General features: G+C 39.1%; 1 protein-coding gene across 2 annotated transcripts in view; it reads left to right on the top strand.

Annotated features, from left to right (window-relative positions):
• The window catches only part of CAMK1G (calcium/calmodulin dependent protein kinase IG), a 120,908-nt gene that overhangs the window by 57,753 nt on the left and 39,471 nt on the right, over positions 1-23,684 (top strand). For both annotated transcript variants that reach the window (XM_040337523.1, XM_040337522.1), the window contains exons 4-6: positions 15,868-15,996; positions 19,345-19,419; positions 23,030-23,168. In XM_040337523.1, the coding sequence (XP_040193457.1) occupies positions 15,868-15,996; positions 19,345-19,419; positions 23,030-23,168 (343 nt within the window). The remainder of the gene's footprint in view (positions 1-15,867; positions 15,997-19,344; positions 19,420-23,029; positions 23,169-23,684) is intronic.

Genomic DNA, 23,684 nt, shown 5'->3' with positions numbered 1-23,684 from the left:
GCCTCAAAATCACAGTCATGAAACATTACGGTACCCAAATTGGCTATAAGTAATGCTTTAAACGCACTCCCACTCTGACATTAGCAGTGATACCCAATATGTGTGGTACAAACGTTATTTTCGCACATGTTCTCACTCGATACCTGTGTTTGCATCCAGATGTGCACGTACATGAGGGTAGAAGGCTTTTTTTAATTGATTGTATTGAACTCTTCCTTTTTTTAATTTTTCATTTGTAGCACAAGGGGGCTGGTAAGTCTCCTATGTGACAGCATAGTAGAATGACTGGTTCCCCTAAGGCCGGGTACTAACGAGCAAACATATACGGTGAAACCGGTCCTTTGGACCGTTTTCACCGTACATGCCTGCCAGAGGGCTTCTGTACGATGGTTGTACTAACCATCGTACAGAAGTCCGCGCGTAAACATTACGCGGGGCGTGTCCGCGTTGTTGCCACGATGATGACGCGGCGATGACGCGGCGACGTGGGCGGGCCTGCCATTTAAAGGCTTCCACGCATGCGTCAAAGTCATTCGACGCATGCGAGGGACGGCGGGCGCTCGGACATGTACGGTAGGTCTGTACTGACGACCGTACATGTCCGAGCGGGCAGGATTCCAGCGGACGGTTTTAAAACACGTCCAGGAATATTTGTCTGCTGGGAAAAGGCCCGGCGGGCAAATGTTTGCTGGAATTCGGCCCGCTCGCGCCTACACACGACCGAACATGTATGCTGAAACTGGCCCGCGGACCAGTTTCAGCATACATGTTTGGTCGTGTGTACGGGGCCTTAAAGAGACGTCAAGGGTGTAATTTCACCTCTCTGCTCTGTTGAAGATGATTAAGCATAGACTGTGCTCAGTCAGCTTCTACCCTGGCCACAGAGGCTAAAATTGGTTGTTATGAACATGGGAGTAGTCAGAACTGGATGGTTCTGCATTCATTCTCCGCAAAGGAGATCAGCAAACAGATGTTTGTAGATCTCCTGTTGCTTTCCATCTTGGCACTCATCATGGAGTGTACGACTCGGCCCCACCCCCGGCGGCCGCATCATTGGATTTTATTGACAGCAGCGGGAGCCAATGGCTGTGCTGCTATCAATCTTTCCAATAAAGAGCCGACAAGACGTGGGGAAATCGATGTGGGATCGCGCCCACAGAAATACGGGTCTTATGTAAGTAAAACAGGGGCTCTGGGGGGCCGGACACAGCAAGGTGTTTTTTCACCTTAATGCATTGGATGCATTAAGGTGAAAAAACATGAGGTTTTACAACCCCTTTAACTTGTAGATTTCAGTACAGTGCAAGGGGCATGATGCACCAATAGAGCCCCAAACCATTGAGCTCTATGTGAGAGCTCTCTGGTGTGCTGTTGACACAAGACAGCTTTTACACACACATCCTAAAACTGAACAAAGTTGGGAGACATTTTGCATTGTAACAATATCATGTACTTGGTGAATATAGCATGCTACCAACCTAAAATTTAAGTCATTTGAAATATTTAAAGCTTTTATTTCAGGTCAGATCACATTTTAGCTTTTAACAGTTTAGAGTTGGCAAATCAATGAAACTTTGGTTTTGTTTAGCTGGTATGTGTAAATGCACGTTTGCCTTCCTGTTAGGGAAAGCCCTTGAACATCTCCAGGCCACATACAACAAACATGTAAATGTGTTTTAGCTACTTGCTGTGAAATAAATTTTCCTCAGCCAAGCACATGCCAGTATGACGTTGTGTGCACGTGGAATCTATTGAAACTATTGAAGCTAGGATCATTGGTATGCTTAGTTTGCACTACCTTGGATACATACTGTAGATACTGAAGCCTTGGCAATGGATCTTCATAGCATGCAGAAAGATTGACTTTGGTATCCTGGCAACCTATGATCTTTAACATTACAGGAATGCTTCACTGTATTCACTAGATGACAGTATAATTTTAAGGGAAAACATGTACTTGAAATCATAACCATGAGATTTGCACTGAAATTGTTGGTGTAATTAGCTCCGTTTTAAATCATTATTTGTGGCTTCAGACATTCCCAGCATTTCTTAACTATATTTAGATTGCTGTGAATGTGAAAGTGAACCTCCAGCTTATCTTAAAGAGAAAGTCATTTTGTTGATATTTTGTTTTCTCTCCCAAACAATCTAATCACAATTATTGCATATAAATATGTTATATCCTCTTTTGAGCCAGCAAGGGTAACCTTAATCTGTTCTTAAAGTCTAAGTCCACCTTTGAGGAAAAAATAATTAATGCACATATTTTTGCGTGTATTTATTTATTTTCCCTCAGGAGCCTGCAAAGCAGGTACAATATCCGGCTCCTGCAAACAAGTCATCCAACCTATGGGTTTTCTGTTTTAATTCCGAAGGGCTTGTGAATAGACTATGAGCACACTGATCAGCATGTTAACAGTTCATTGAAATTGGAAGTCCATGTGCCATTGTGGCAGATGGGACTTTAAGCTTTTTTATTTACAGATCTGTGTCAATGAATGATGTGGCTGTACTGGTAGCAACCAGCATAGCCGCAACAATTTTTAATGTGACAACAGTTGCAGGGGGGACGAACCCCTGCCCACTGTCAATGAGGGTGAGGTAAACCTTAAATATGGGTGTAACATATAATATGTTCCAAAAGGTGAACCTATCCTTTAAACCAGAGGATTGGAAAATGTAAGCAAGAAAAGCTAATAACACCTGAATGTACCAGCCTGTTCTCTTCTGGAGAACAAAGTTTTCTGACACGATGCTGAGCCAGGTCACCTACAAAATGACCTAGGAGGGTGCCCAGGGCAGAGAGGATGTACAATTCAGACACTAGATATATTTAGGTTTTATGAATTTTACATTTAATTGAATTTAGGGAATATTGTGTGTTTTATAACTGAAGTGCAAAATATAGCAATACAGATATTATTTATATCATATAGGTCTTCTTTCAGAAAATATATAGTTTTGGGGGAATATGTGGAATATGTGAAGAATACGTGATGCATATGGGGGTTAACATTTTTAACCTGTCTAGGGACATATTTAGTCTTATGCTGGGTACACATAACTGGCCACATTTAGACAGTGTGTACAACTGCCTTTCCAACAGAAGCTGGGAGTGAGACGTCGAACTAGCATGCTGGAAAACCAGCAGCCAACCAGCAGCTGATCAGAGCTGGCAGTCAATGGTGAGGGGGTGTGTTCTTGCGAGGGGCAGTCCCCCTGTCAGAACAGAACAGCACAGCAGGGGAGATCACCACACTAACATTTCTTAGTTAGTACAATGACCTCTCAGTTAGTTTTTTTCGTTCAGCCAACTGGGTTGAAAAAAAATAACTTAACATGTGTACCTAGCCCTAATTTGGCTTTGATTGGAAGTCAGGAATTTTGGTGTTTAACAAGCCTGTGATTGCCAGCATGTATGTGTGTTTTCTCATGTCCGTGGCCTAACTTGCCTTTTCTTTCTGTGGCTTCTTCATATGCGTGACATATTTAGACAGTTTTTCCAAATTTTCAGTCAGAGTCTAGAAGAAAACAGCTTTATCTGTGCTCCCCCATTAGAAAACCTTTAGTGCTCAATAACACCAGTGCCATGGGTACACCCTGTGCTAAATGTTAATATCTAAAATAAAGATTATATATAAATAGCAAAGAAAAAATAAATAAAACATTTAAATTCTTATTAACCAAAACATTTATAAAATAAATAACACATTTGACCCAAAACTATTATTTTACATGTATATAAGGAAGCCATGTAGTGTGAGCACACACAGTATATAACAATTAATTTAGAACATTTATTATCAGAAATATTATCTGGGGACATTAATGTAGAGCTTGTAAACAGCCCAGCTACATGTCTGTGTAGCTCAGTAATGGCTAATCGTAACAAAGGCATGGGGAGATAAATTGTAACTAGGTAAACATATGATCAGGTCGACCAAAAGAGAACCAAAAAAATCCCCTCACTGAACAAGTGAAAAGCACAGTAGAACCTTCTTGAGAACATATCTAGAAACAATGAATTTCATACTCCTTGTACAATAGTGGGCAGAGCCATGCAAATTATGCTTTTTTTCCCTTATAACTGTAATTTTCATCACAAATCTCAAAAATAAATATTTATTTCCTGTCTTAGGATAGTGGGCAAAGCCATGCAAATCATTCGATGATGCCACTTGGCTAACTGTATAGCCAGAACACTGGATATATATTCAGTAGCTTTGGTAATACTAGGCTGTAGCTGACCAATGGGCATTACAGAATGAATTGCATGGCTCTACTCGCTAACCTAAAATGAGGAATAAACTCCTTATTTTGGGGATTTGTGATAGAAGTAAGAACTGTAGAAGCCATCTGTTTTAGGAAGGCTCTACTGAGCTTTGCACTGGTTCAGTGAAGGGATTTTCTTTTTGGCTCACCCTAATATAAACTATGGGGGTCTAGTTGCAAAGCTCTACTTGGTAGATACAATTACATCCATGCACTACATGAATGACGGCCAACCAGCCTGAAATAGCTGTATGCAGTTTGGTATATATGGTTCCATTATATTAGACTTCAACTTTGTCATAAACCATCAGTCCTGGATGTACACGTGGTATACAGAGTACAAAATGATGATAGGCATTAGGAATAAATACCTTTTTTGGTGATTTGTAATGCCAGGGAAATTAAAGATCTCTTCAGTTTTTTTTTTTTTTTAACTCTATTATGCACTTCAAAGGAAGTGTAAAAACTACTTTCACTTTACTTTACAATTTTTTTTATGACAGATAGTTGGACAACTTTGTCTTGGCAAAGCATAACACGAGTATGCTTTAAAAGGAACATTATGCTCCAAGATACCCCAGAGGTCCAGAAGTTTTTTTTATTATGTATTTTAAAGAACTTTATTAAAAAATTGTGTTTATTTGAAGAAAGTGTGGGTCCAAAGCATTGTGATGACCTCACAATAGCAGCTTTGCATGTACATTTTTGGTTCCTGCTTTATTTAAACTCTTTCAGCTAACTTCAAATGTGAAAGATTTATCATAACTGTTTGCATTACAGGGATTGTAAAGGCAGAATTTTTTTATCCTAATGCATTGTATGTATTAAGATAACAATCCTTCTGTGTGCAGCAGACCCCCTCAGCCCCCCTAACACTTACCTTCGGTCCCTCTCTGTCCAGCGATGTTCACGAGTGTCACCCCCATCTGAGATTCCCCCATTGGCTGCCACTGCTGTCAATCAAAGTCAGCTAGCCAATCAGGAGAAAGAGGGAGCAGGGCCAGGTCAGGACTCTGTGTCTGAATGGACACAGGGAGCTGTGACTCAACTCAGGTACCCCCATAGCAAGCTGCTTGCTGTGGAAGCACTCAACAGAAGGGTGGGGCAAGGATCACAGAAGAGGGACCCAAAAAGAGCATAATCCTGGCTGTTCTGTGTAAATCCACTGCAACAGAGCAGGTAAGTATAACATGTTTATGGGGGAAAAAATGTATACTTTACTATCACTTTAATCATTAAGCATATTTTTTTTTTAAATAGGTAACCAATAATAAACATTTATCTACTTACTTACTTACTTAGACATATAAAAGGTATATTCAGGGAATATTTACTATATGTAGTCTTTGTGTCAAGGCATTATTAGACTCTGTGATAAAAAGAAAAATCATTGTGGTTTGTACATGAACCTTAAACCTTAACCAAAAGATACTCAAAAATGTTTGATATAAAAAAAGAATAGGGCTGAAGATAGTTTGTTAATGGGGCTTTGCCAGGTCAAGCTAGCTTGCAGATGGTAAAGGTCTCTTGCATAACACTTTCTTGCATAATTAGGTTTTCAGCTTTATATTTGGATAAACTTAAGTGCCTTACCACAAATTACCTTTAAATCCAGGGCTTAGAAAATGTTGCACTGGACATACTTACTGACTTACTCGTATCATTAGATAATGAATTCCAAGAGGCCCTTTCCAGGCATTACTACCCTCATGTTCTGTCACATACTAGAAAAAAAGTTGTAGATGTTATATAATGAATCTAATACGTCTTTTCAATTAGCCCTCTAAGTGTTGAAAAGTGCATATTCACTAATTTAAAAGAATGCTTAAAATAATTATTTAAAATCTATTTATGATTACTGTGCTTCAGAGCAGTAAAGTCAGAAAATCTAAAGATTGTTGGTTATATAAAGTGTTTTTTTTAATTGAAAATATTTGGTTGCTCTCTAAGAATATTTTTTATTGCATATAAAATGGTTCCATTCAAAAGAATGCTGAAAAGAGGGCTGCTAAAAATATGGAGTTTCTTCAAAGCAAACAATATTTTTTATACTCTAATGTTTATGTTTTTTCGTTACTTGTATACAATCTTAAATGGCACTCGGTTTTTAGTAAATTATAGGATTTCTAATAAAAAGAAAAAGCCCAGCACTACCTTTGTATATGTTGACTGCTTTTGCATATTGAAATGCATGTGGGTCTGTCTCTGCCTACAGAGATGGAGGGGTTTGTGAACCTTTTCTAAAGTCCCATCTATAATCTTCATTATCGCGTACCAGTAACGACTCTCCATTAAATTGTTTACTCCACACTAAACCTGCAATAAGTAATTCATAAAATGCACATTACAGTGTGGAGCCTGCAATGTCCTACCGAGTGTTCTCTGCATAAATCTGCAGAGAAGTCAGTCACATGACAGCAACCCATAACTTTTTTCCATTTATTGAAATGAATGGGGCTTTGCTTGCTTTGAGTGCAATCTGATATCTTACTATTCAGGCTTATTCATAACATAACAATAAATCAATCTAAAAAATTAAACAGGCAACTAATAGTAGAAGTAGCAAAAGTCTTGTTTTTGTCTTCTGTGAAACTGTGAAAATAAAAAAAAACGATGTTTCAATTCTAAAATTAATAAAAATATAACTTTCAGATGTAAACAAACTTGACTATTTAAGTACCTCTTTGTATTAAAATAGGGGTCCCCCCTTACCATAGATCAACAAATGGCCTGAACATCATACTGTATTTATTCTGCTGCTAATATTCCCTGGGTAAAGTTAAACATTCAAGGAGGCTCGAGAGGTGTTGGGAACCTATCAGTGATGATACTGTACATCTCCCATTTCCTGTCATTATGATGATAACTCTGATAACTCTAAATCATATTATATGGCAATCTAGGGCATGGGTAGCAATCACTAAAATTAAGAAGTGTTTTGTTTTGTTTTCTTCCACTGTGTGTCATGCCACTGTAACACAAGACCATTTTACTTTCATAAAGCGCCTGAAAAAACACATTGTATAATGGTCTCTTATGTATGCAGAGTGGTATCAAAGGGGACACCCAAAACCCTAGTTTAGAAGTATTTCATGAAATTGTTTCTACCTCATTTAATTTTCCATTTCATTTTGATGTTTTATAAGCATTACTTTGCTTTTCCTTAGCTTTTCTGTCTATATTATGAAATCCCCTGTGTTATAAAATACAGCTTAACCGAGGCAGATACATAACACTTACACGCATTTCATAAACTTTAAAAGAAAACATTTTAATAATGTATAATCCAATAGATGACATCCACACCTATCTTATTCTCAAAATTCTGCAGCATTTGCTGTGTGCCATAGATGTAACAATGTCATAGAAAAAACGTGTAACATTTCACATATAGACTGTGGGCCAGATTCACGTAGCCGGGCGCAACTTAACTTAACCGATTTAAGTTACACCGCCGCAATTTTTCCAAGTTAGTGCCCGATCCACAAAGCACTTACCTGGAAATTTGCGGCGGTGTATCCTAAATCCGTCCGGCGCAAGGCGGGCCAATTCAAATGGGGCGAGTCCCATTTAAATTAGGCGCACTCCCGCGCCGGACATACCCGACGTGCTTTGCGCTAAATGACGTCGCACCGACGTCATTTGCTTAGACGTTAACGTAAATGGCGTCCAGCGCCATTCACGGACTTCTTACGCAAACGACGTTGAATTTTAAATTTCGACGCGGGAACGACGGCCATACTTAACATGGCTTAAGACAACTAGGGCTCAGCCCTAGTTTTACGCGGCGTAACTCGACGGAAACAACGTAGATTTAGATCGACGGGCCATTCGGACGTTCGGGGATCGCCGTAAGTATTCATTTGCATATTCAACGCCGGCCGCAATGGCCTCGCCACCTAGCGGCCGGCCTAGAATTGCATCCTTAAGATCCGACAGTGTAATTCAATTACACCTGTCGGATCTTAGGGCTAGCTATGCGTAACTGATTCTATGAATCAGTTGCATAGTTAGAAACAGAGATACGACGGCGTATCAGTAGATACGCTGTCGTATATCGTTTGTGAATCTGGCCCTGTGTGCCTAAATATTAGACATGTGCATTCGTTTTCGTCCAAATTGTCATGTTCGTTTTAACAAATGACAACGAATGCACAGAATCCAAAATCCGAAAGATCCAACATAAAAATGCTTTATTTTAATTTTGTTGCGACACAAGTTCGATATAGATAGAAGATTCGACATGACGGTGACAATAGCGATTTGTGTCTATTGAACCAGCGGTTGAATATGCCTTACCTTAACTCTATTAGTCCAAGGTTGTTTGACATAGAGAGAAGATTTGACATGAAGATTCGACAAAGCATTTGCCACGAACGGACATTTATGGTTAAATGTTCTGCCCATAGGCTATAGAAGAATTCTAATGTTGGTTGACTAGTAATAATAATTAATAAATATAATTATTACTAGTCATTCAAATTAGAATTCTACTATAGCTTGTGGGAAGAGCATTCGACCGGAAATGTACGATTGCAGCGTCGTATAGTTTAGCTGCTTTGTCGAATCTACTTAGAACATTCGACAGACACCATAAGCCTTCAATTGACAGATCCGACCTTGATTCATTTGGATTTTCGGACTAATGCATTTTTAACTAAACAAAATAAATAAAAACACATTTTAAATACATTTTTAGGACGAAAACGAAATTCCGAAATAAAATATTTCAGTGTGCACATGTCTACTAAATATATATATATATATATATATATATATATATATATATATATATATATATATATATATATATATATATATATATATATACATACATACATACACACAGATAGTCCTCATTTAACGACTTACCGGTTTAACAACCGCTTGGACTTACGACCAGCTCTCCTTACCCGAACAACGCGCTGTACATCGTTGTATTGCACAGTACAGTACAGAATTTTCATTTGTGTTCTGTACTTATGCAAATTAAAACAACATTTTTGAGCTGAAGTTTTGTGTTTAGACCTTTTTTTCACAATACAGTATAGTAAAGTAGTTAAAGCGGAGTTCCACCTAAAAATTGAACTTCCGCTTAACCCACTCCTTGCCCCCTTACATGCCACATTTGGCATGTCATTTTTTTGGGGGGGAGTGGGAGCTTCAGGAGAAGTGGGACTTCCTGTCCCACTTCCTCCTTCGCCGAGGGGCTGGTAAGGCCATTAGCTTAATCGCCTTATTGCAGCCCCTCCCTATAGGCGAGCGCCTCGCACTTGCGCAGTGCCGCTCGCGCATGCGCAGTGGGTGCCCGGCCGTGAAGCCGAAAGCTGTTTCTGCCTGGTGCCCACACTAGGAATGAAGATGCCGGCTGGCGAGGGGGGTCAAGGAGCGGAGCCCCGGCCTGCGCGTCGCTGGAACCATGGAGCAGGTAAGTGTCTGTTTATTAAAAGCCAGCAGCTCCACTTTTTGTAGCTGCTGACTTTTAATAAACTTAAAAAAAGGCTGGAACACCCCTTTAAGAATGCTTAACCACTTAAGCCCCGGACCATATTGCTGGTCAAAGACCAGGCCACTTTTTGCGATTCTGCACTGCGTCGCTTTAACTGACAATTGCGCTGTCGTGCGACGTGGCTCCCAAACAAAATTGGCGTCCTTTTTTCCCCACAAATAGAGCTTTCCTTTGGTGGTATTTGATCACCTCTGCGGTTTTCAGTTTTTGCGCTATAAACAAAAATAGAGCAACAATTTTGAAAAAAATGAATATTTTTTACTTTTTGCTATAATAAATATCCCCCAAATATATATATATATATATATATAAAAAAATTCCTCAGTTTAGGCCCATACGTATTCTTCTACATATACATAAAAAAATTGCAATAAGCGTTTATTGATTAGTTTGAGCAAAAGTTACAAAATAGGGATAGTTTTATGGCATTTTTATTAACATTTTTTTTTTACTAGTAATGGCGGCAATCAGCAACTTTATCAGTACTGCGACATTATGGCGGACACTTCGGACACTTTTGACACATTTTTGGGACAATTGGCATTTTTATAGCGATCACTGCTATAAAAATGCATTGATTACTATACAAATGCCACTGGCAGGGAAGGGGTTAACTCTAGGGGGCGAGGAAGGAGTTAAGTATGTTCCCTGGGTGTGTTCTAACTGAAGGGGGGGTGGACTGACTTGGGGAAATGACTGATCGCTGTTCATACATTGTATGAACAGACAATCAGGCATTTCTCCCCCTATCAGGACCGGCAGCTGTGTGTTTACACACACAGCTCCCGGTTCTCGCTCTGTAACGAGCGATCGCGGGTGCCCGGCAGTGATCGCGCCTGCCGGGCACACCGGTTGGCATCAGGGGCGAGCGTGGGGGTCGCGTGCCCGCCTCCGGCGGTACGCGCGCGCCCCTATTGGCTGCTCGGCGAGATGACGTATAGCTACGTGATCTCGCCCAGCAGAGCCGACCTGATGCTGTATAACTGCGGCGACTGGTCGGCAAGCAGTTAAAATATTGATTACTTGTGGCTCCTTGTTTAACGACCAATTCGTTTAACAACCTGGTCGTTGGAACGGAGCCTGGTTGTTAAGTGAGGAGAGCCTGTATATAAATAAATATATATACAGTATATTTATGTATATATACAATATATGATGGGAGCAGTTATAGTTTTCTTTGTATTCATAAAACACAAGGGCCCAGATTCACAAAAGAGATACGCCGTCGTATCTCTGTTTTAGGGTCTTCCTAACTATGCGACTGATTCATAGAATCAGTTACGCATAGTTAGCCCTAAGATCCGACAGGTGTAATTGAATTACACTGTCGGATCTTAGGATGCAATACCTCGGTCGCCGCTGGGGGGAGTTTGCGTCGTAAACCAGCGTCGGGTATGCAAATTAGTAGTTACGGCGATCCACAACGTTTTTTTTGCGTTCGCTACGTCGCTGCTAGTCTAGTTTCCCGTCGCAAAGTTAGTCGTCGTTTTTGCTGCCCTAACTTTACACAGCCCACGTATGTGCTGTATAAAGTATGGGCGTCGTTCCCGCGTCGAAATTTAATTTTTTTTTGTCTTTGCATAAGACGTCCGGGAATACGAAAGTACGCTATGCACGTCGCCGTTCGAAAAAATTACGTCACTTCGCGCAAAGCACGGTGGGAATTTCAAAACGGAGCATGCGCAGTAGGTCCGGCGCGGGAGCGCGCCTAATTTAAATGGCACATGCCCCTTTGAATTACGCGGGCTTACGCCGGAGGCTGCCAGCGTAAGTTTTCATGCAAGTGCTTTGAGAATCAGGCACTTGCGATGAAAACTTGCGGTGGTGTAACGTATCTACGATATGTTACGCCGCCGCGATTCTACGTGAATCTGGGCCAAAGACTTTGCCTGTAATATTTGATATGTTGTTCAGTAGTTTTTGGATTCAAAATGATCTGAAACAGCAAAAGTTAAGACTTTCATGGACTTAGAAAGGATTTATGTCTACAAATAATGGAAACGTAGTTGACGCAAATTAAATATCCTAGATTAAATAGTAAGGGGGTAGGCATTTCAGCTGCGTAGACAATCGTGAGAAGTGACTTCTAGGAAAATTGGTAAAATAAGTTGAAAAAAAAAGAAAGAGAGAAAAGCTCCCCAAGAAGTCACATGCCCATCCCCATCATTCTTTAATAGATCTAAACAAACTCACAATATCTGAAATCCACTTATGGGCATCTTTCTAAGGAGCAAAACATTGAGGTGAAAAAATCAAGCTGCTTAATCAGTGCATTGTTTCAGTAAATAAACCTTTCATGACCAGAGGTCAAGATATCCAGTTCGAAATTAGAAGTGTTGGTATATATATCACTTACTCTTGATATTATTTCTATAATAGACAAAAATGCTTTTGTGTTTCTTTATGCATTTTTTTTTACACATTATAAACATTGTAAATATGTTGGTTACACACATACACCTAAAAGGCAGTTTGAAGTCACAAATAGGGTGCAGAACATAGGGGCCAGTTTACTAAAGAATCAGAATATTTGTAAAGTGTATATTATTCACATCATTTAGTGGATGAGATAAAGCTGTGTTTACTTCAATCATCCAATCATGTGCAAACTAAAGTCCTATTTTTCTTTTTTTAAGATGATTGGGTATTAAATTTGAACATAACTTCACTTTATTTACTAAGCTAAATGAATATTTACTTTGAAAACAGCCTCTACTTCTTTAGGAATATGAACTTCACTAAGTGTGTTATCAAACGCTGTAGGCCTCCCATCCTTATGATTGAGCCTAGGTTCACACTTGTGCGATGTGGGAACCAGCGCAATTACAGCGCCGATTCCCGCGCCAATTCCCGCTTTGCATCTCTCACGCAGGCAGTTCTCATTGCCTTCTGCAAACCATTGTCAATACATTGTTAATGACACTCCAAGATCAGTCCACAGATCGCAGTGTGAACTGTAAACTCACACAGGAATTGAATTGTAAAGTAAGAACACCCATGCAATCCGATTTCAGTGCAGGGAAAAAAAAGTCCCTGCTCTTTTTTTTTCTGTGAATCTAATGCAAGTTCAGCTATACAACTGTATGACTAAACTCGCATCGCACAGACATCGCAGGCATGTGATTGGCACCTGCGGTGTGCGTGCGAATCACATGCGATGTCTGAGAACGCATATGTGTGAACCTAGGCTTTAAGATAATTTTTTTTTTATACATATATAACCACTTCCATACAGGGCACTTATGCACCTTCCCGCCCAAGCCAATTTTCAGCTACACTGTACCCAAACAAAATTGGCGCCCTTTTTTCCCCACAAATAGAGCTTTCTTTTGGTCGTATTTGATCACCTCTGCGATTTTTTTTGCGCAACAACTAAAAAAAGACTGAAAATTTTGAAAAATAAATACGTTTTTATTTTTCTCTGTTCATTTTTTTGTAAATAAGTACGTTTTCTCTTTCAATTACGGGCACTGATATGGCAGCACTGATGGGCAGCGATGAGATGGCACTGATGGACATCAATGAGGTAGTACTGATGGGCACAGATGAGGTGGCACTGATTGGCGGTGCTGGTATGCGGCACTGATGGGCACTCATAGGCGGCACTGATGGGCACACATAGGCGGCACTGATGGGCACTCATAGGCGGCACTGATGGGCACTCATAGGCGGCACTGATGGGCACTCATAGGCGGCACTGATGGGCACTTATAGGCGGCACTGATGGGGGCACTCATGGGCGGCACTGGGCACTCATAGGCGGCACAGATGGACACTCTTGGGCAGCACTTATGGGTGGCACTGATGGATACTTATGTGTGGCACAGATGGGCACTGATAGGTGGGCACTGGGCATGGATGGGCACTGTGGGGTGGCACTGATGGACACTCTGGGGTGGCACTGATGGACACTGTGGGGCAGCACTTATCCATGTTGCCAGTCAGTGCCCATTTGTGGGCACTGATTGGCATCTTTTTTTTTTTACTGCTTTTTTTTTTTCACTGGCTTTTTTTTTTTATTTGCCCCCTTTTTTTTTCTTTTGCCCTTCCCTGGTGGTCCAGTGTGGGCTTTCCTGGTGGTCCAGTGTGGCGATCCGAGGGGGGGTTGCGCTGATAAACAATCAGCGCAAACCCCCCCTGTCAGGAGAGCCGCCTATCGGCTCTCCTCTACTTGCGTCTGTCAGACGCGAGTGAGGAAGAGCCATCAACGGCTCTTCTTGTTTACATTGTGATCAGCCGTGATTGGACACGGCTGATCACGTGGTAAAGAGTCTCCGCCGGAGGCTCTTTACCGAGATCGGAGATGCAGGGTGTCAGACTGACACCCCGCATCACCGATCGCCGCGCTGCGCGCCCCTATGGGCGCATGCGGCATGAAATCCTGCAGGATGTCCAGTCAGGATTTCAGAACCACTTCCCGGACGTAAATCCCCTATGGACCGGGCGGGAAGTGGTTAAAGGATAGCTCCACTTTTGTGGGGAAAAAATTGCAAACAAAGAGAAAATAATATAGCGTATACAATTGAGACACAAGTCATAATGTAATTGAATGTTATTTAAAATTACCTTTCCTTTTCAATCTGTAGCCAATGTAATTTTCTGAAAATGCAATGCAATATGGCTACCTGCAGGTGTTCTGTACACAGAATGTGTACAGAACACCCCCAAGAAACATAATTTCCTGCTTGTGTGATTGGCTCACTGGTTTTCCCAGAAGTCTGCACTAAGATGCAAGTCAGATTTCAGGCATCCCCTGCAACAAAACAAAATACATTTTTGGTGAGATACTCCCAATAGGAAATCACATCTAAAGGGATGCAGGCCCAGCAGCTTTTCTCATTAGTGCCCTGCAGTAGACATGTGCACAGAATTTTTTTTCGTTTTTTTTTGTTCTGTTTCGTATCGTTCCGTAGGTTCGTTCCCGTTCGTTTTTCGTAAGACGCCCGTTTTCCTGTTCGTTCCCGTTCGTTTTTCGTACGACGCGATTTTTTTTCGTATTCCGATCGTTTCGTATTTTGGTTACTGTTTTATTTTCGTACATGCGGGATGGTTCGTTATTCTGTTTAATCCATGTTCGTTACCTGTTAGACAATAATTTTCGTGAATTTTCATCATTTTGTACTTTCGTAAATATATTGCGGGATTCGCAGCACTTTCAACACGCGGCTCATCCATATTAACTATTGTTAAGCCCCATACACTTGGTCAGACTTTTTTAACAACAAACATAAAAACGATCGTTTTACCGAACGTTCGTTCTTTTTTATACTCCATCAGAAAAACATTTTTGGGTTCCAGGTTCAAAAGTCTAGCCAACTGATTTATTTGGCTTTACTGTACTACTCAGCACAAAAGAGAAGCTGCTTCACTAACTAACTACAATCACTGCCCATTCAAAAAAACGAAAATTTTGAAACCAAATTACGAACAGAAAAAAGGAATTCAGAATACAGAATACAAATCTTTTGTTATAGATGTCATATGAACATACAAACAGAAAAAGGAATCAAACAAAATACAGAATGAAAATCTTTTGTTAGATGTCATATGAACATACGACTGAAAATCAAAACAATTCAAACAAAATAAAGAATGCAAGTCTTTTGATATAGATGTCAAATTCGTTCTTTTGCCGTTTTCGTTTTGTCGTATTTTCGTCGGATCGTTCGTTCGTATTTGCGGTTGTTCGTTATGCGACTCATTCGTAATCCCGTCGTTTTCGTATTTTGGTGCTTAAATTTTTTCGTATGTACACATTATTCTGCGGGTACGAAAATTAACATTTTCGTACGAAAATAACATTCGTACGAACGGGAATGCACATATCTACCCTGCAGGTTCTGCAGATGATTGATTATGAAGCCACTCGATTAGATTCACTTTCCCACATGGGCTAGGACAAACACACAGGGATTTCTTCAGAATAACAAAAGGTAGGAATCTGTAACACAGTTTGTTAAAATCCTTGCATTGTACATATATCACCCAGGGGGTAATGTTTTTTCTAAACAAAAGTGGAGTCACGCTGAAGTTTTATATGATGCTACTATTTGTAACAATGTCATCTATTTGTTTCCTTGCAGTGGTGCCTTTTCTGAGGTTTACCTAGTAAAACACAGATCCACCGGACAGCACTATGCTTTAAAATGCATAAAGAAAGTAAATAGTGCAAGAGATCGAAGCTTGGAGAATGAAATAGCAGTTTTAAAAAAGTAAGAATGTTCAGTGTGATTTTTCCATAATTATTATGCATATTTATTTTTTAATTTGTAGAAGATATATATCATATTCAGAAACAATAAATGATTCACTATCTTTCTTAAAATTTATTTCTTAACTACAAATAGCAGCAGGCTTGCAAGACTTGTTCAAATGATGTGATAATCACAAAGTTGAATTTAGTTCAGAAAATACGTTTTACTTCACCACAAGTAATGTGAGATATGACAATAGGCTTTCAATAGGTTGCCAGCTCATTCCTTTAATTGCTACCACATTAAAATTATATAGGCTGTGTTGTAACTAATTAGATTCAGCCATTGGTTTATATGATTTCATTTTTTAATTAGCCAAACAACCTGAGTAATTCATGTGTGTCAGTAATTAAAGTAATGAGCTGGCAACTGTTGCAGGCCTACACTAGCAATGTGGCATTTCTCAGATCATCTGGTATGTCTGAGGGTATTTGAAAGCTACTATGATCTTCTGCAAATTGATTGTCCTCATTTCACTCCAAATAAAAGGCCAGAATTCATTTAACCACTTACCCCCCGGACCATATTGCTGCCCAAAGACCAGAGTACTTTTTGCGATTCGGGACTGCGTCGCTTTAACAGACAATTGCGCGGTCGTGCGACGTGGCTCCCAAACAAAATTGGCGTCCTTTTTTTCCCACAAATAGAGCTTTCTTTTGGTGGTATTTGATCACCTCTGCGGTTTTTTTTTTGCGCTATAAACAAAAATAGAACGACAATTTTGAAAAAAATGAATATTTTTTACTTTTTGCTGTAATAAATATCCCCCAAAAATATATAAAAAAACATTTTTTTTCCTCAGTTTAGGCCGATACGTATTCTTCTACATATTTTTCGTAAAAAAAAATCGCAATAAGCGTTTATTGATTGGTTTGCGCAAAAGTTCTAGCGTTTACAAAATAGGGGGTATTTTTATGGCATTTTTATTAATATTTTTTTTACTAGTAATGGCGGCGATCAGCGATTTTTTTTCGGTATTGCGACATTATGGCAGACACTTCGGACATTTTTGACACATTTTTGGGACCATTGGCATTTTTATAGCGATCAGTGCTATAAAAATGCATTAGATTACTATAAAAATGCCACTGGCAGTGAAGGGGTTAACACTAGGGGGCAGGGAAGGGGTTAAGTATGCCTGGGTGTGTTCTTACTGTGGGGGGGGGTGGCCTCACTAGGGGAAACACTGATCTTCTGTTCATACATTGTATGAACAGAAAATCAGCATTTCCCCTGCTGACAGGAACGAGAGCTGTGTGTTTACACACACAGCTCCCGTTCCCCGCTCTGTACCGAGCGATCGCGTGTGCCCCTAGTGGCGGCTAAAAGGCAGGACGTCATATTACGTGCTCTCGACTAGGAGAGCCACCTTGTGGACGTATTATGACGGTGCGGCGACGGCAAGTGGTTAAAGGATCACTAAAGGAATTTTTTTTTTTTAGCTAAATAGCTTCCTTTACCTTACTGCAGTACTGGTTTCATGTCCTCGTTGCTCGTTTTTGCTTTGATGTTGCTGTAATTCTGCTCTGATCTCCACACTTCCTGGTTGTCTTTTTCCTTATAACCATCATACTGGGAGCTTTTCACGATGGTCTAAGCTGTCATTACTGTGTGTCTAAAACTTAACAGAACCAATCAGATTCATTTTAAAAACCAAACACTGCCCTGGATTTGTTTGTTTTTGTTCTGTGGGTCTCTTTACTTCACAGAAACATGAAACCAGTTTAAAAATGAAAGTGAAACTGTAGGCACATTATATGATTGAATTTAATCTATTTTTAATCATTTTTTAAAAGGAATCAGTTAACTTTTATGTCTCTATACCCTGTAAACAGTCATTTCATCAAAACATTTTTTTTCCTTTAGTGACCCTTTAAGCCATAGCCTACTACTTTTTTTTAGTTAAAAGTTTGAACATTTGCAAAAGTGTGTGCTAGTTCTTATGCCATAGTTTATTTTGTTGAAATAATGCAATGTATGTTTTATATCTTCATTATATTTCGTTCAGACACACATTTTTCTTCTAGTCCAGAAATCTAAGCTGCATTAGCAACTGTGTTTATTCAATCGGTATGCAAAACTATACAACTATTAAAAATAACTCTTATTTCAAACAAAATACATTTTTAACTAATCTACATCAACAAAAAAATGCTATTTACTAATCAGTTAAAATCTCTACCATTTGTCTTGACATGGATTTAAACCCAGCCTTATTTACTTCCCCAAGTGGGCCATTGGAAATGTTTTCTACTAGATATGCAGGTTGATAGCACAGAACTAAAGGAAGATGCTTAACGTGGTAGACATTTATGAACCATTATTGTGAGGCATTAGAAAAACAGTGGAACCTTGGTTTACGAGTAACGCAGTTAACGAGCGTTTTGAAAAACAAGCAACTTTATTTTTTTTAATTATGACTCGGTTTGCGAGTGTTGTCTCGCAAAACAAGCAGAATTCAAGTTAATGGGGTGTGCAGTACCGCATTTGGTCAGAGGTGTGGGGGCGCCAATGACACTCGGAACGGTTCGGAGCCGTTCAGAAATACTCAAAATCTCTCGGAAATACTCAGTTCCTGAGTGTTTCCGAACCTTTTCAAGGGTTTCCGAGATCAGCCGAGCTGTCCCCGGGTATTTTCGAGGCTCTCCGGCGCCCCCCACCTCTGGACACATGCGGTATTGCATGCTATAGAAGTCAATGCGGAACAAATTATCTTTCTTTCCATTGACTTCTATAATTCTTTAATTCAGGTAAAAGTGTTTGTTTACAGTTGGTTAGTTTTACAAAGCAAGTGATATTTACAGGAAAAAAATCATCAACATCTTAGATTTACTTAGAAAAATCAAATATTAAATTTATATGAGATACTAAAACACTGATCTGGCATTGAGGCTCCATTCACACCTAGGCGTTTTTACGCCCGACACCCGACGCTATTGCAGCCTAAAATACGCTGGAGGGGTGGTTTAACATTGTCGGCTATGGAGATGGTTCACATATCCACGCCGAACGCCGAAACGCTGTACGCCTGAAGCTCAAAACAAGTCCCGGACCCTTTTTTCAGGCGGCTTCGGCGTTTGGCATAGCCGACAATGTTAAATCACCCCTCCAGCGTATTTTAGGCTAAAAAACGACACGTTTTGTTGTGGCAAATCGCGGGACAAAACACCGCAATTTGTCACGGCAAATCGCGGTACATGGTGTGAATGCAGCCTGAGTCATGTCTAAAATACTCTCTATTTCATTTCTACTTTCTCCTGGATAAAAGTTGAAGCTTGAACTAATATTTTTTTCTGTTCTCTGAAGGATTAAACATGATAATATTGTGACACTTGAAGATGTCTACGAGAGCTCTTCACACTTCTACCTTGTCATGCAGCTGTAAGTAGCATAGTGCACTGGAATATGATTTCTAGTTCATAAGTTGTGTTACAGAAAACTAATACTGCATAAAAAAAAACAATGGCTACATGAGGAGATACTGCTGTCAAGGTAACATATTATATAGGAAATAAACTATCAATATCCCCCTATAGTATGAACTTTCTTATATGCATACTTATACTTATGTAAATACATGAACTTTCTTATATGCATACTTATACTTATGTAAATACATGAACTTTCTCATATGCATACTTATACTTATGTAAATACATGAACTTTCTCATATGCATACTTATACTTATGTAAATACATGAACTTTCTTATATGCAATATTATCTCAGTATGAAAAACGAAATATACAGCACTATTGATGATAGAATGAGTATCTCATGTACTGACAGAGAAAATTGTTAATGTTATTTTGAGAACTAGAACATTTTCTAATGAAAATTATGCACTGATAATAAAACATTTCTGCTTTTTAAATATGTTTTAGTATTAAATTAAATGTATAGTGTTTTGGCATATTATACTTTTTATGTTTAGGACTTAAATGAAAATTTTAAATATATCATATCTACATTTTCAGAAAACAGATGGAGCTCAGGGATCCTTTTCTCATCAGGATAGTCTTAGCCCATTTGCTGAAAAAGAGTATTCTTCTCTGAGCTGATCGCCCCTATTAGTACTATAAAAAATAAATACAAATCCATAAATATATCCCATAGTTTGTAGACGTTATAACACTTGCATAAACCAGTCAATATACACTTATTGGGATTTTTTTTACCCAAAACATGTAGCAGAATACATATTGTCCTACATTTATGAAGACATTTGATTTTTTACATTTTGTTTGGATGTATTTTATAGCAGAAAGTAAATATATATATATATATATATATATATATATATATATATATATATATATATATATATATATATATATATATATATATATATATATATATATATATATTTTCAAAATTGTCAGTCTTTTTTTGTTTATAGCGTAAAAATAAAATAAAATGCAGTGGTGCTAAAATACCACGAAAATAAAGCTCTATTTGTAGGGGAAAAAATGACATCAATTTTATTTGGGTACAATGGCACACGACCACATTATTGTCAGGTAAAGTAACACAGTGCCGTATCTCAAAAAGTGGCCTGGTCATGAAGGTGGGTAAATCTTCCAGAGGTCAAGGGGTTAAAAGTGATAAAGAGTCTAAAAGAAACAGCTTTTGCTGAGATATAGACAACACAGGCCCAAATGCAATGACAAACTGAAAGCTATTGTTTCCAATAGGTCCAGTTCTCTCCAATGCTTTGCATTCATGTGTGCTAAAGATGGAAAATCCTTTCTTTGAATGCTACATGTTAAAGCGTTAGCAAATCATGCAAAAAAATAAATAAAAATTCCCTGCAAGGAATTTGCATAACGTGCTAGTATGCATCGCATCGTACCACATTAGAAAATACTTACCTTAGAATTGAGCTCTACAGCTGAGGGCTTCCATCTTTATTTGATCATCTTCTGGATTTGTGGGCTCCGGCAGCTTGAATGGCCGAGCCGGGATGACATCACTACCATGCATGTGCACGGGAGTCATGGCCATGGCATATCGCTCTGAAGGAACAGCGCATGTATGCCGTTCCTTCAGAGCGCATGTGCCGGTGATATCACCGGCTGCCAAAAGAGTGAATATTTCCTGAATGGTGCATGTTTAGGAGATATTCTTTTAACCTACAGGTAAGCTTTATTATATATATTTATATTTAAAATATTTATTATATTATTATCTTGCGGCATAAGGGCGCGGAATTCAAATGGCTGTGTTGGGGTCGTGTTTTATGTTAATACGTCGTGACCCGATGTAAACAACGTTTTTGGAACTGCGCATGCGCCGTCCCTGGGGTATCCCAGTGCGCATGCTCAAAATTAAACCGGAACCCACCAATACTTATGACGGTGATGTCATTCTACGCAAATTCCTATTCGCGAACGACTTACGCAAACGACGTAAAAAAATCAAAATTGTACGCAGGAAGGACGGCCATACTTAACATTGAGCACGCCTCAGTATAGCAGCTTTAACTATACGCCGGAAAAAGCCGAACGCAAACGACGGAAAAAAATGCGCGGGGCCGACGTACATTCGTGGATCGCCGTAAATAACTAATTTGCATACTCGACACGGATTTCGACAGGGACGCCACCTAGCGGCCGCCGGAAAATTGAAACTTAGATCCGACGGCGTACGAAGACGTACGCCTGTTGGATCTAGCCGAGATGCCGTCGTATCTTGTTTTGAGGATTCAAAACAAAGATACGACGCGGGAATTTTGAAATTACGCCGGCGTATCAATAGATACGCCGGCGTAATTTCTTTGTGGATCTGCCCCTATAACTTTTACGCAAACCAATCAATAAACGCTTATTGCAATTTTTTTTATGAAAAATATGTAGAAGAATACGTATCGGCCTAAACTGAGGGAAAAAAAATCGCTTTTTTATATATTTTTGGGGGATATTTATTACATATATATACATTTTTGGTTATAGCGCAAAAAATAAAAACATTATATTAAGCTCTATTTGTGGTAAAAAAAGGACGCCAATTTTGTTTGGGAGTCACGTCGCACGACTGCGCAATTGTCAGTTAAAGCGTCGCAGTGCCGAATCGACAAAAATGGCCCAGTCATTGACCAGCAAAATGGTCCGGGGCTGAAGTGGTTAAGGAAAAATTTATTTTATCTCCTGCCTTGAAAAAAGCACAATAAGGTCACAGGCTAAAAAAAACTACACCAATGCACGTGTGCTATATGTGGATTAAAGCTTGCTAAATGCAAAGCAAGTTATTTGAACACAATAGGGGTTATTTACGAAAATCAAATCCACTTTGCACTACAAGTGCATTTGGAAGTGCAGTCCCTGTAGATCTGAGGGGAAGATCTAAAATAAGGGGAAGCTATGCTGATTTTATCATCCAATTATGTGCAAGCTAAAATTAAGTTTTTTTATTTTCCTTACATGTCCCCCTCAGATTTACAGTGACTGCACTTCCAAGTGCACTTTTAGTGCAAAGTGGATTTGCCTTTCGTAAATAACACCCTAGATGTTTATTTGTAAAATAAAGATCTATATGAATAGCGATAAAAGATGTAAAACTATTTCATCCTGACTAACTGTGTAATTGTACAAAGCTTAAACATTTGTAATTAAATGGACCCAATATGTTATTCTTTCTCTGTAATGGCAAATATTTCAGTTTTGTAGGCCATAAAATGCACAGCTATGCAAAACTGACAAAAGGCAGGGTATTATAAAAGTTTGGTGTGCATTTAAATCCACTCCCAATAAAGCCATGTATGCCAGTTGTATACATTTTAAAGCTTGTTAGAAGCCAATTAAGAAACCATTAACATTGTGTGCATATAGAAATCTTTGGCATATGAAGCTTAAAAAGAAATATGTTTTCACTCCTGTCTTTTGAGAATATTTTCATGTCAGTTATACAGTTTATAAAAGTGCTATGTTACTGTAGTTACTAATATAGTGTGTATTGATAATATAACATCTGACCACTTTAATTGTATGTGATAGGGTATCTGGAGGGGAGCTCTTTGATCGTATATTGGAGCGTGGCGTATACACAGAGAAAGATGCCAGCAATGTTATACGCCAGGTTCTGTCTGCCGTCCAATATCTTCATGACAACGGAATTGTCCACAGAGATTTAAAGGTAAAATTAAAACATATCTTGACCCAAGAACAAGAATGTATAGTGTTGTACGTAACCTTTGCCAATATGTGGTGGTCAAATCTTTTTTTTTTTTTCACACTTTCTCCTTTATTGTTGCTGGGTGAATGTGCCCCTTCCTATTCCCAGGTGACAACCGTACTGTATCTAGGAGCAGTGTTATCACCCTAGGAAGGGAGTGTGTTATGACTTTATAATACCATAACATGGAAGTTGGGTGTTTTGAAGTAAATGGAGATAGCTGAGAACAATACTAATTCATAACTGTCTGCAGAGGCCCAGAGCACAGAAAGTTATCAGCTCACCAGATTTCTTGCTGGATTACAAGCTATATTTTTTTTGTATACATTTGTTAACCTCCCTGGCGGTATGATTCTTTCAGAAAAAACATGCTGAAAGCGGTACCATTATTTGCAAGGAAATTTGGCGTTTTATATTGTAGGTCTGTCATTTTTAGAAATAACTCACTTAAATCTGACCAAACAAGCTTCTAATAGG

The sequence above is a fragment of the Rana temporaria genome, chromosome 2 (assembly GCF_905171775.1).
Source record: "Rana temporaria chromosome 2, aRanTem1.1, whole genome shotgun sequence".
NCBI lineage: Eukaryota > Metazoa > Chordata > Amphibia > Anura > Ranidae > Rana > Rana temporaria.
Note: the sequence above shows the minus strand (reverse complement) of the source record. Positions and strands in the feature narration are given on the sequence as shown.